The following is a 14,294-nucleotide window of genomic DNA, read 5'->3' on the forward strand; positions in this document are numbered from 1 at the left end:
AGCCAGTCAAAGTGATGCTTCTGCTGTGCAGATCTGCTGCAGCACTTCAGTTTCACTGGCAGAGCTGATCCAGGCTTCCCAGTTCCTTGCTCCCCACAGCCTCCCCTTGCTGGGGGAACATGCTGTGGTGCACTGAGAGAGCCCAACTCCCTGTGGAAGTGCATGCAGAAAACTTAAACCTTGTCTATATGAAACCTTCAGCATTCAAACTACTAGCAGTGAGCCCACAGGTGGAAGAAGCAATTTGGCTTCCATGTATACTGAGCAGAAAGAATTTTAGGTATCATCTGTTTTTCAGAGGATTAAAGCTAACATGTGTCTATCTCAAAACATCAGCCTGCCTCACAAACACAAACATGCAGTTACGGTTTTCAGGGACACATTATCACACATCATGGTATGCGCCAAGGAGTTAACCTAAGTCTTGGAGATACGTTTTAAAACCGGTTTTGCTAAGCCACTGTCATCTACTAAATATAACTTTGCTTTCATAGAAAAAAAAAGTCCTTTAGGAGTTTCCTCTGAAAAAAATAGCTCTTTGAGGCCATCCTGAGGGTTCCTGGAATTTTTTCATGTGTTCTAAAAATCATCCCTGCGAAGCCCTGCACAGCCATGCCTCCCCATCAGTGATGTCCAGAGAATGCAGAGCTTGTACAGCTCCTGCTCCAGCTGCCCCCAGTCCTACAGTTTGAAGTGGTCCTTCCCAACCAGATTTAACTCTCTGCCCAAATAATTTCCATGTGATTTCACAAGCTACTTCTTGTAGAGAAAAGGTTGACTAAATTATCACCTCATTACAAACTAGCTCCTATACAAATAAGAAGTCCTGTGAGCATAACACCGAAATTTACTAGAACGCTTACTTACTTGCAACGGTTGATGGAGCACATACTACTTTAGGGCAGCTAATACAATTTTGTCCGTTCCTCGCAAAGGACCAACCACAGTTTTTCCCCAAGAGGGAGCACATCTCTGCACTTAACACAGCCTATATTCTTCCAGGACTCTTTATTACCATCTTCCCTACAGCTGAGCTGTTCTGCACAGATTTTCTGCTCAGTATGAGGGGTTGGGGAGGGGGGCATTAATTATACAGCAAGATGGAGCAGGGCCAGGCAGCCCCTCTGGTGCACTGTCTCCTCCATGCACAGCCTTCTTCCTGCTGCTTTGCAGCTACAAGGATCACCTGTTGGTCTTGGCACTCGCCCAAGCTGGGGCCTAGCGGAAATGACAGAATCAGCTAGAAATGAGAGCCAGCTCCTATTCCAGCAACCCAAGTGAGGGAAATACAAAAACAGATGATGGCAACGTGATCTAGCTGCTGCACATGAGAGCCAAGAGAGGGCGGGGCAGAGGGGACAGATAAAAAAGGGGTGAATGCTGGACAAAAACCCCTAAACAAATGAAAAAAACAGAAAACCTCCAAAACCGATAAAAGGAAGCTTTTTTCCTGCTGTTGTTCTCTTTTCATATTCAGCACAGCAAAAACATTAGGAGAGTCTCTTTCCATCTGAATACCTGCCAATAGGGAAAACTAACAATCTTGTTCCTGCTCCTGCTGGAGATGTCAGCTGTTTCCATCTCCCACGTGAGAGATGCCAAAGGGATATTCAGGTACATAGCAGAAACAACCTGCCTTTTTCAGGCCAGCTCCTCTCTGTACTGCATGGTGACACACAAGCTGTTCCAAGAGCTGTGTCAGGCAACAGTGCTCAGCATGACTTTTTACTTGATGTTTGGGCAAGTTGCAATGTTGTGTCACAGAAAGATTGAACACCACTTGCCTCTCATTTTGGTCTTCTGGGCAGAAAAAGCAGGTAAGTAATCCAACAGAAAAGGTAACCATCACTAACTATTTAAAAGAGAGAAATGCTGTCTCTGATAAAAATATAAGCTTATTGCAAACTGCATTTCCATATGTAACTAGTTTCATACATGCCCTTGGAATCCGTATTTACTCAAAGCAGTAAACATCCTAACATCCAAAACCTCTCATCGAATTTCTCTGAACCCCTGAATTGAGCGACACCACAAATATATACTCTCTCACAAATATATACTCTCTCCAACCTTAACAGGCTTTAAAAGAACTTGTAACTTTTTTTTTACCCAGTAATTTTTAGAAACTGTAACAATAAAAGCAGGAAAAACCTAATTCTTAAAAGGAAGTATTTTCTTCTCCAAGAGCAATGGAATGGGTCCCCAGAGCTTCCTTCTTCCTGAGAAAACACTCCATGAATAATCAATGTACAGTCCAATTCCTCAACAAGTACCAAGCCTTCAAACACACCCAGCATTCAGCAGTCTCAGTGACTCTGGCCTTTAAACTGTAACACTCTTTGCCTTTCTCTTCCTAGTTTCCCAAACATTCTTTATTCTGTTCTTTCTAGCAACTGGGTAGGTAAGCAGAAGCAAAATTCGAGCAGTGGGAGCAAGCTGGGGCTAATTTGCACCTTATGAATTATTCAGGCCCTCCTGATTCCTGCACCTGCACTGAGGCAGGAAGCTTGCGAGGAACAGTCATTACTCTTCTCTTGGGTTTACACAAGCTTGGTTACTGCTCAGACACTTTGTTCTGTAACCAAGGGCTTCAGGTCTTGTAATAAGCAATAGAAATGGGAGGAAAAAAAATAACTGCACGTTGTCAGCACCCCCCCCCGCCCCGCCTCAAACCTAGGATAATCATTCAACCCCATTCTGAGACAAATGAATTGTAGGGTGTATCGGACTGATGCTGAATTTATCTTACATATGCTAATCCAGATCAGAGCATCAGGAGAGAAAGAGCAAATGAGTGCTTGAGCTGGTCTTGTCAGACATTTACTCAGCTGCATTAAATTGCACATTTAAACTTCTCCCTAGCTCAGTAGGGAGAATTTCACCTGCATCGAGTATTTCACATGCTAACCTGATCATTAAGGCATCCTTCTCCACAGATATACCACAAATAAATTTTTTGCCTGGCATTCTGGCTGACAAAAGGGGTGCTAACAGTTTAATACTATTGGAAAAGCCTATATTGTGCTTGCAACAGGGTGGATTTAACAAGCAAATAGTTCTTTTTCACCTCCACCTACTATTATATTGGTAAACAGAATGTGACACCTAACTGCAATTCCAGATACAACCCATGAATCTAGACAGCCATTAGGAACATTTGCAGAGAGCAGATACAAACCAATTAGCACTATGAACATTTTAAGATAATGATATGTTTTTGAGCTAATATGCCAAGGCAAACAGATCTAGAAGTATTATGCAAATTCAAAGCAGCAAACACCATCTTTATTGTATCTCATGTCCGCAGCTGCACTGAGTATCTTTAGGTCTTGTCCTTTATTAACATTGCTGTTACCAACAAATTCTCCAGTTAAAAGATCATCTCATTAATCCCAAGAAGCTAAGCATCATGCTTTGATTGATTCAGTAAAACAGATCTGTGGTAACTGATAATGAAACCTCTTTAATCCCCTCTTCCAAAAAAAACCGAGTCAAACACGAGTGTTAAGCATTTAGAAAGGTACAGTCAATCCTTATCAAATTTTTGCTTTTCTTCTTTCTATGCCTAAAGAAGTTAATGCGTTTTCCTATCAATGCTGGATGCGTGATTGGTGCTGTGCTTCTCTTATCACATTCCTATCCAATAATAGGTACTCTGGCTTTTTTTTTTAAGGTATTTTAATCGAGCATGTAAACACGTTTTATTCTTTGATGCTCTTTCATTCAGCATCATTAATCCCCAGCATGAAATCAATAGACTTAAAACATTTAATCACGTCAAAACGCAACATACAAATCCACAAATGACTTCAGTTCATCACACACACTGAATAGCTTGCAAATTGGAAACTATGCCTTCTTTTTGCCTTGGGAATCAGCAAACCCTAAGCTAGTCTTCCATTGAAGGAAACACATCCTTTCTCCAAGAATCTGCCATTGGGGAAAAAAAAAAAGTTGATAAACAAAACATGGGATTTTCTGTTTGCTCTGTCATCTTTTTTCATCCCTTTCAGTCTCACTGGCCTTATGAGAAACACTTGTTTTACTGCAATCTCTTGACAGTATGCATGTTTAAAAAAAGTTTAAAAACAATTACAGTAACTGGGTTACAGAATGTACTGGAGGTGCAAGAGAGGGGAAAAACATCTTTGTGGTTGCTTATTTTCCCTTTTTAACAGCACACATTGTTTCTCTGCTTGAATAGAATGCATAAGGGACAACAATCATCAGCACTTAAATAAAAAAAAAAAAAAAGAAAAAAGAGAATCAGCTCAACCTTATAAATGAATATGATTTCCAAGGCCCCTAGGACACAGAAACTGACAAGAATCTCTTTGATGGGGCAAACATTGTGGCTGAGATGAAAAAATTAAGAACAATCAGACCCATCCTTTGATTGGCAAAAGGGCAGAAACAGGTAAACAGGGAAAAGGAATAGTCTAGGTAATGGAAAAACATCTTTATTTCTACTACCTAAAAAGCACTGAAAGCTTATCTGAAAGAAGAAAATACAGTTTGGAAAGTGCTGAGTGTGAAAATGGGCATGCTGAAACCCTGATTTGGGAGACAGACACCCAAAAGCCTGCCTAGGTCCATGACCCCATTCCCACCCATTGTCCCATGACTGGTCCTACCCAACCTCCCACAAACCCATGAGGTCAGGTCCTTCACTGTTAAGCTGGAGCTTCTTTGGGTACCAACCACTAGGCACATGTTCATACATACTCATTCTGGAAGTTGCCCATTTTCCATGTCTGAACTTCCCATAGCCACAGCTGTTTCTGGCCTGGTGTTGCTCCAGGGTGGAGGCTACAGTCCCAGTCCTGCCCATGCTCAGGCAAGGATACAGGTTCTTACCCACTCTCCTTCCCCATCCCATGACTTCCGTGTTCCTGTCTATACAGCTGCCCATATTCAGCAAGGGAGATGAGACACTCCACTGCTCCCCTCGTATCTCATTTGATTAGGCCTGCACCAAGGATTCCAATGAAATCAGCTTGTGCTGAGAACCTACACCTCACGTCTTGCACTCTGTTGACGAGCTAGTTAAGGAAATTCATCTGCAGAAATGGCAAAATTGCTGTTGCTGCTGCCAGCTTGTTTGCCAAAAGACTCATCTCTGCTCCATCATAATCCAGAAAGGGCTACAGAGACTACCTCTGAGGGAAAATGATGCCCTTATTTCCTACTGGTTCCCTGTACAGTCCATAATGATTGATCTGATGTAACTGGGCTGTATTCCCATAGAAGCACTTACGTTCCCTAGGCCATAAGCAACGTATACACCTAAACTAGATGGGTAAGGGCTCCTTTTTGGTTGTTTCTGGGACATGCAATTCCCTCTAGTGACTATAATGAGGAATTCAAGTGCCTTCCTCAGAGGTCAGATCAGCCTGCAAAGCTTAACCTTAACATACAGGTAGAAGATTCTGTTCAGAGTGAAGCAGAAGTGCTACTTGCTCAAGCATTAAAAAAGGTTTATGAGTGTAACAGAGATACCAGTGCCTCCAGTGTAGCACAACATAGTCCCACTCTAGCTGAGAGAGGGAATGAAAATTTCATAGTAGGTATGACTAATCTGAACTTTATTTTAAGTATGCGGAGTGTAAATGACCTCCTGATTTTGCAGGTTTTCCCACTGAAAGTAATGTTTCTGCACTGAGCTGCATGAAGGAAAACATGTAGTTTAGGGAACTGCTTCAAATGCTTTCGCTATCCTATATGCATTAATTTTTCATTATCTTATTTATAAAAAAAAAACAAACAACAAAAAAACACAACAAACTAACCAAAAAAGCCCAATAAAAAACCTGAGGTAAAACTAAAATGTGAAATGAGGACATTCCAAATCAGGCAAAGAGAAGATCAAATATTTTCTGCTGGCAGTGCTCTTAATTATTACCAGTAACTTCCTATTTACTATCATCATAATTATTCCTTATCCTGTTCTTTAAAAATGATACAGATTACCTCTGCAAATGTGTGTGGGTTTTTTCTGTTTGACAGATGCTAGATTCACTTTTGGCTGAAAGCAATCAAAGTTTAGACATAAGAAATGTATCTTTTAAAGCCTGTGCTCTGTAGTTAACAAGTTGGTCCTGGAGATGAATTGCAAGCACAGACCTGGGCCTTAACATTCTTACTAACTAATGGGAATGCTAGCAAGTAAAGCAGTGTACTCTGCACTGCAATGCTTGTTTTCTTTTTGAACTGGTGACAAATGACTGCTTCAAATTAGTCTTACAAATGACAGGAATACAACAGAACACTGCAAACGCTCATCTTAGAATAGTGGAGAATCAAAGCAAACTAAGGTGAAAATGGCGTCCGGCAGAGTAATTCAGATCAGGAAAGCCATCCAACTCCAAAGCAGCTTGACCTGAACACAGCCCAAGAGGCAGTGCCACAGCTGCCAACTAGACAGTAGCCAAGAAGTTAGCAGAGGTGCAAGCCAAGAAGCCAGCCATGAACCCACGTGCCAATGCAGGAAAGCTGTATTCCAGAATCTGGCATCTGGGTCCTCCAGCTGCCAAACATCTCCCATCTCGCTGAGCCTGTGGACAAGGTGTTAAAAAGAAGATCGGGGGAGATTACACAAGAGCAAAAGCAGTACCCTTTGCAAGACATCAAAGATGAAGACGCACATTGTGCCCCTAACACATGAAACTCACACACATTATCACTTTGTCCCCAGTAGATCAGAGGAGGCAGTATGGACAAAACACTCCACATTTTAGAGCAAATGAACAGTTAGATGCGCATGAACTGAAGCAACAGTCCCATCCTCTGGCCATCCACAGAGGTCGGCACATGCGGATTCATGTGGAATTGGTTTTGGGTAAAACTTACAACTTTTAGTAGATTTCATGAACCCAGTAAGAAAAAATAGGGAAAAAACCCTACAAAAATGTTTCTTCAAGACTTTGTGATCAACTCTGCTCCTCCAGCATCACAAAGAAATTGAAGTAACAAAGAATGCTTCGGTACATTCTTAAGTGGAATACCATAATTCTGAGTGTAATTTTATGGAAGAATAACTTTCTTTCGATTTAGTGGAAAAAGGTAAGTTTAGTAATACAAAGTTGAAAAAAACCCAGACCTGGGTAAGCATGAAATTTAATTCAAATGAAATATACCCACTCATATAGCTGCATTTAATTGAAGCAGAATTCACTTCTGACAAGCACTTACTGTTCCCAAATTCCAACAGTGCCATACCCCAAGAACCAGGACCAGCAGTGAGGAAGACTCTTAGCAGTGCCAGCAGTTGTAAGTGCACCATAAGAATTCATACTTTCAAATAATGCACTGACTTTAATTTAATCTCATTGATCTCATTCCCACCTTTCAATCTACAGGCAGGTCCACATGGCCCACATGAGGTTTGACAGATGTGACTTCTTGATCAATCTGGTCCTTTATTTTAAAAAGCCGCAAAAACCCAAGAGCTCTCTTCCGAATTTCTGTTTTGATTAGAACCTATTTGCCTTGCCAAATATTACCTTTCAGTCTCATCTCACTCTAGTCAGAGCACACTAACTTTCAGCAGTTTAGAATTGCTGCATGAGATGACTTATGCCATCTTCATCTACATCTAACCATGCATGTTTTTCAGGGGGCCTCATTAACAGGATCTCATATTCATTACTATGGTAAGTGTAAACTCTCCACGTAAATGCATGAGTGACTTTTAAAGCAAAATCCTGACAACATTGAAAAAGAGCAAAAAATGAACAACATAAGCTTCCTTCTTGAAAATGCTTCCTGCAGAATAGAATCCAATACACAGAATACTATAGTTAATTTAATGAAGGCTAAAGAAGCCTGCATTAAAAATTGTATCTGAAATATGCATATATTTTAGAAACACAACATTTTGAGAGACTAGTAGGCTCTTCAGAACAATTTCTGAGGTTGCACTGATAATTCAATCAGAACAAAGAAAATACTAAGGATTTGAAAAAAATAAATGTATCGTTTCAATTTCATAGCCAAGGAAACCTTAAAAGCTTTGTATTAGCTCTAACAGAGAAATTGCTCCTGCAGCTACTTTGAAAATGTTTGAGTAATAAGATCCTGCAAATTTTTAATGTAAATATACCAGTTGCAATGTAATTAACTGCAAATTGGAGATAGTAGACTTGAGGAATGACTTCTGTATTTGACTACTCATTAGCAATTTGAAAGTGTAATTGCTCTTAAAACATGCCTTCTTCCTAATTTTATTATGAAGCTTAGCTGCACTTATAAATGTGAAGAATTTGATTTATTTTGCAACTTATTTGTTTATACTGAATGTGTGAAGTTGTATTTCTTCTGTACTCCACAGAAGGAGGGCACACAGGTCACTAAGAGTAGATGAAGCAGTGAGTTGATGGGTTTACACTTGCCCCATGATAAACACAACTCCAAAGTAATCTTTTGAGAGGCTCACAAAATAAACAATAGAAGAGAGGAGGACATGCAAGCACACTGAGAGTGCACATTTCACTGCACACTATTTTAAAACCCACTAAGGCAACAACAGCAATGAATGTCACAAAACCAGGAACCCTACCAGCTTTGGTACATCCGTCATTTGACATCACTTCTACCTGGGCAAGTGGGCTGAACCTGAGGGCCCTCATGGCATGACAACACTTGCTGCAGCCTCCCAGTCACCCCCGCACTGGATTGGCATTTAAACCCTGCACCTGAAAGCAGGGCATCTACCAGGCACAGTACACAGTAAGGTTTTCAAATTTTGCCCTCCTTCAAATAAAAGCAAGGAGATGTTGGCAAAGAGCTCTTCCTACATTTGCGGCTTTGCTTCACGGTAACTGCCAATGACCCATTGTAACACGAGCTACATTGATCCACATTAACTTCATTACTCAGTTTCAGTAGGCTATTTTGAACATTTTAAACTACATTATCAAACATCAGACAAGATATTTTCTATTCTGATATTTTAAACACCAGGATGTGTTAAAAAAAAAAAAAAAATGCAGCTTTCCCACCACCCTTTGAGTCCCAAAATAAAAAAAGCAATTGCAATACTCAACTTCAGATCTTGCCTAGCCCCACATATCCCCCAGTCATGACATAAAGAGGGAAAGAAACCTGAAAAGCACTGCTACTAGACTTAATCAATAAAACAGAACATTATATAATACACAATAAAATGCTTCATACCTGGAGTTGAAAAAACGAAAAGGGTTAACAGCTGACCTGGCACAGCCCCACATGCTCTCTCTGGAAATTGAACACAGACAATTAGGAATTTTAAGTTACCCCAAATAATCGAAGGGGACTTAGACAAGCTTGAGGAACTTACTGCAAATAAGTAAGGCACATAGCCTTGGTGTGGAAGGCACTTTAGGATTTTCCCATTCACTCAAAACTCTTCTCAAACTGAATTTGCTCTGTAGACGTCCCAGCTAATGATAAGCAAGACATCAGGAGCTCTGTGATTAATTTTCATGGGAGCAAAGTCAAAGCTTAAGGGCCCACATGTCACTCAGTGCTAATTCTGGATCATGATGGATCATATTTTCTTATTAAAAAATAATCAGTGACAAAGAGGTAAACTCTAATGAGAATCTACAGCAGGCAGACATTGCATGAAGAGGAAATAGTGTCTGGAGTGAATGTCTGCTCCCAGAATTCTGCTGCAAAAGTAACATTATTCCCAACACAACACTGAAAAACTTAGGCCTTAACATTTTTACTTAGAACTGGGACTCCAGGGAAAATAGACAATCTCCTAAAATATTATTTTGAATAATGAACAACACAAATATGCAGTGCCATAGCTATATAAACTCCTTTGCTGGTTGAGATTTGGACTACGTGAAGTGTTCCTTTTCACTGACAAATTCTGATCTACTGCATGTGCTCAAACAAGAAGCATCATACAGATGGTTTTTGGAAAAAGTTCCACCAAGTTAGGGGAAAAGAAAGAAAAACCTGAGGAAGCCAAGAACATGAATAACCCCCTTTTGTCCTCTCTGTGGTTGAGACCTCAAATGCACTGTGTAAGCAGTCTGAGGCCAATGCCCAAGAAACTAGCAAAAAATATTAGAATAGCAATATGAATAATAAAAAAGTTCTAGCACACTAGCAGTTGAATGCATTTGCACTGAAAATGTTTTGGATCTTTTATAATGCTCAACTAAAATAGCCAGGTTGGCATAGTAATTGTTGGAAGTGAAAAGGAAATTTTCAGAACAACTTTGCTTGATTTATGTAATTGCATTTTCCACTGGCCCTTGGAAACCTACAAATAATCTATTTTCTCTCAAAATTTTGCACTGCATACTTTGAACCTGTCACATTTCCTTGCTTCAAGTGTGCAGGAATTATTGGCTTTTCTATACTGTTTTTGCCATTTGTTAGATACTAAATTTCCAATCATGACAGAAATATGCTATGCAGATGACAAAATGACGTGAAGAATTTTTGAAGTCTAGGCTATCAGCTCTATCACTGCCTGATACTGTTTTGGTTTTTTGCACACTCTTTTTTCACTCTCCATGTAGAGTGTTTTTCTTCTCAGAAATATGTATCAGGTACTTGTCCCGCAGTATCAAATAGGTACAGATTTTATTTTACAACTGTGTCAGTACCTAATCAAAGAGCACTGGGACAAAATCTCCCCTGCCCCATTAGCCCTCAACTGAAAGCAATATGCACTGGCAAAATGGTTACTGGTAAACCATTAACACCGACGGTTCTCTTCCGTGTCAATTAATTTGCAATCATCTCCGTGTCTTATTGGAAAATCATTTATTCCCACAAGTGAATAAACAGCAATACACTACCCAGAAGTCATAACTCTAAATTTTGTACACTCCTTTTCATAAAGTTCCCTTTTGAACAACTAAGTAATATGGCAGACCAAAATACAGTTGTTGAGGTTAAGTATTTGCATGCTGAATTTTTTACAGTGTGAAATTTAACAGACAACTAAAACTCTGTTTAGAATCTACAGTATCCAGGCACTGAAGCAAAAGACACCCAAGGCATCATCCAACCAATCTCACTGACACCTAGAACCTACTATGCTACTCTCTGTTTGGCATGAAAGCCAAGGGGCTGTGGCCTCCCACCCAGCCTCTTCTCCAACCCAGAAATCATGGAGAGAAATACCTAACCCTTGCCTCTGGAGCTTGAAGCTTACCTGTGCTATGAAAATGTCTAAAACACACCTCAGACCATGCAATTGGCATAAAAGGAATCTGTAATAGTCAGTTCCTAATCCAAAATATAAGTGCAGAAAAAAGAAAATGACCACTCCTGGGTATCTTTTGCATACAAATGTAAGTATCTGGCTTCCTGAGGTAGTGCTCTAACCACTAGGCTTTTATGCCATAGGTGGGTGGCTGCACCACTGCTGCTGCTGCCTATCACATTTTTAAACAGAGAGATAGCCAGTGGGAAGAGGATAGCATGCTCTGGGTGTTACAACAGGTAGAAATAGGTAAGCTCAGAACCTGATCTCTTCATTTCCACAACGGAAAGTTGGGAACGTGAGCTGTTCTTTTTTTTCCGAACTATTTTAATGAACTACTACAGTTCAGAAGCCCAAGCTCCAAAAAGAGCAGAGACAAGTCACAACCAAGTACCCACCCAGGATATAAGTAGAGACAGCTCTAGGAAGCTGATTGCTCTGCCTGTTGAACTTCAAAGCCTTTAACTCTTTGTTGACTATATTGTGGGAGTGTTAATACCTTGTGCAGGTGCTCTGACACACTGCTGGAGCCAATCACCTATTTCAGAACCTCACACCACCTCCACCAGACCTCCCCCAAAGCAGAAAATCTGCATCTTGTCTCAACTGCCTGTGCTATTGTGGCTCATCTTGGTCCTGGGTACCTGCAGTACTTCATGTGTGTTGCAAGCATTTGGGGATAGTGCAACCTCTATGTTGTGCAGTATATTGACAAGGATTACCTGTTACACAACTGCATGTACTGTAGTTCCTCTCAAGCAGGAGGAAAACCACATTCTATTATTCTGACTGTGCTTTAGGAATGGCAAAGGATCTCAGAAATGACGTAGTGATACAGACAGCAAGCAGTTCTGAAGTGGAAAAATTTAGTGCAAAGGGAATCAACCTGTTCAGCTTGGCAAGTAATTTTCAGCAAACAATTTATTATACAGCATTACCCTGGTTCTGTGCTTTTGAAATTTTTATGACTGAGATTTTGGTCACTATTCCAGTTCCTCCTGTGAATTTATTTATAAATGGTTTTACTCTTTGGCCCTGACAAGCAACTGATTCCAGAAACAGCAGTGGTCCTCAGTTCTTAAGAGAAACACCATGGTGACTTTTATGTCACCAGACATCTGACAGCATTGTGCATCCCTGATTTATCGTGCATTATCCCAGCATTATGCTAAATATTGTACTTCTCATGCAAATAATTGAGGGACATATTTTGACAAGACTGGGACTGCTGACTTTTAATGAGTACATAAAGTATTTCCTTTACTGCCTGATGTCAGCTTCTGGTCATTCCCAGGTTAATTTATTTTTCAGGCTCTGTTTGCAATGCTGGGCTTTTCAGCCAGCAGCAGATACTGTATACAGGCCTTAGGGTGAGCACTTTCTAGGGCAGTCTCTGGCCCCAGTGCCTGTCAGCCTGCTCCATGCCCCCCCCCCAAGCTAGCAACACAGGCTAGACCAGAGAGCTCTGGCTGTTGCAGCCTCCTCTGATCCACCCTGGTCTCTTCCTTATTTTCTGCCTGCCTCAGCTTTCGTATTTCCTTGCACTACTTTATCCTGTGGCAACTCAGGATATCTCACAAGGGTAAATAAAGAAAAGTATGACCAGAACCTCATGCTCGACACATCTTTTGTCACTGCTCTCACGATGGAGGTGCAGAATTTGACTCTGAAACCTGAGACTGTCGTTACTTCAGGATTAGATGCTATAATATCAGCCATCATGCTGCTTTACTCCTTGTTTCAGCCTTCAATTCCTTTATTTTGACTAGAGTAACTTCCTTTGTGTGGTGGCTGTAAGCTGCAAGTATCCTTTCTGTGACGTATTCAAAATAGTAACACTCATGTTCTAGGTCACATACACAAAGACAGTGACACCTCCTTGGCACACAGGCTCAGCACAAAAAAACTCTCTCCATATCCATCATCCAAGAACTTCCATTCACTCCTCTTTCATCTCCAGCCTAAAAAGTACTTGCTGTGAGAAATGAGGTTGTGGTGAAATCACTAGTCAAAGAGGCTGAACTAACAGATGGGAAAACCTACCACAATCTTTTCCCATTATGCAGGAGAAAGGAAAATGGAAAGGAAAAAAAAGTAGGTTTTTTTAAAAATCCCTGTATTTACACGCTCATTCAATTATGCCTTGCCAAACAGCGTTCCCCTCTTAATAGTTTCCTCCTTTATATGCAGTTTACATACCCGTGACCTACACAACTTTTGTGTTCTTGCATGCATTGACCTGAACACTCAGGACAGTATTTCCATAAATCAGTGTAAGCACTGCTACTAAGATTTAATTGTGCTGCATGTGTGTCTGTCACAAAATCACAGGAACTGCCTTATGGAAAAGGAAAGATAAAAACTTATCTAATCGAGATAATGAAACAAGAAGTAATTTTGGCTCAAGTGACAGCAGAGGACAATGCTCTTTCTTTTTCTTATCAGTAAGTCAAAGTAGCAGTTCACCAAGGTAGTTTTATTGTGGCTTTTTCTGGCAGTGTTCTGCTATCCAACCCATAGCTATGAATATTTGCTATATCTCTAAGTTTCTTAAGGCACAGAGCTCTGCCCTTGCTTTCTGTGCTGATTTAGAAAGAAAAAACATAAAAACGTGAATGACGAATCACTGGGGAAAGAGATGCCAAACAGGTGTATAAACTGCTAACTGGATAGCAGTAATTCATAAGGTTATTTATAATTCATTCTTCGGTGCCATGCTCTTCAAGCAATTACAGAATGCCTGATTCACTATCCATAAAATGCATTTCACATATCTAACAACTAATGACTCAAGCTTCACTCTGGAGCAACACATTTTAGTGGATTAAGCATGGGAGTAAGAGGCAGACGTACCTGATCCCAACTTATTCTCTGCTTTGCCGCATGGCCTTGAGCAAGTCACTAACCTGTGGATAATTATAATATTTGAACACACAGGGGACCTGCACAATTTAATTAGTTAATGTTTCCAAAGCACTCCAAAGATAAAAAATGCTACATGAATGATAATCATACGCTATTGTTTCATGGCATTTTATTCCAAAGCACGTTTGTGTAAACATGTTTAGAAATGTAGAATTCC

At 40.4% G+C, this 14,294-nt stretch overlaps 1 protein-coding gene across 7 annotated transcripts in view; it reads right to left on the reverse strand.

The window, feature by feature from the left end:
• The window catches only part of KLF12 (Kruppel like factor 12), a 236,074-nt gene that overhangs the window by 53,619 nt on the left and 168,161 nt on the right, over nt 1-14,294 (reverse strand). For 6 of the 7 annotated variants that reach the window (XM_039548681.1, XM_039548400.1, XM_039548559.1 and 3 more), the window contains one exon: nt 9,175-9,234. The exons of the other annotated variant lie outside the window; for it this stretch is intronic. In XM_039548681.1, the coding sequence (XP_039404615.1) occupies nt 9,175-9,234 (60 nt within the window). The remainder of the gene's footprint in view (nt 1-9,174; nt 9,235-14,294) is intronic. 7 annotated transcript variants of the gene reach the window in all.

The sequence above is a fragment of the Corvus cornix genome, chromosome 1, assembly GCF_000738735.6.
Source record: "Corvus cornix cornix isolate S_Up_H32 chromosome 1, ASM73873v5, whole genome shotgun sequence".
Lineage (NCBI taxonomy): Eukaryota > Metazoa > Chordata > Aves > Passeriformes > Corvidae > Corvus > Corvus cornix.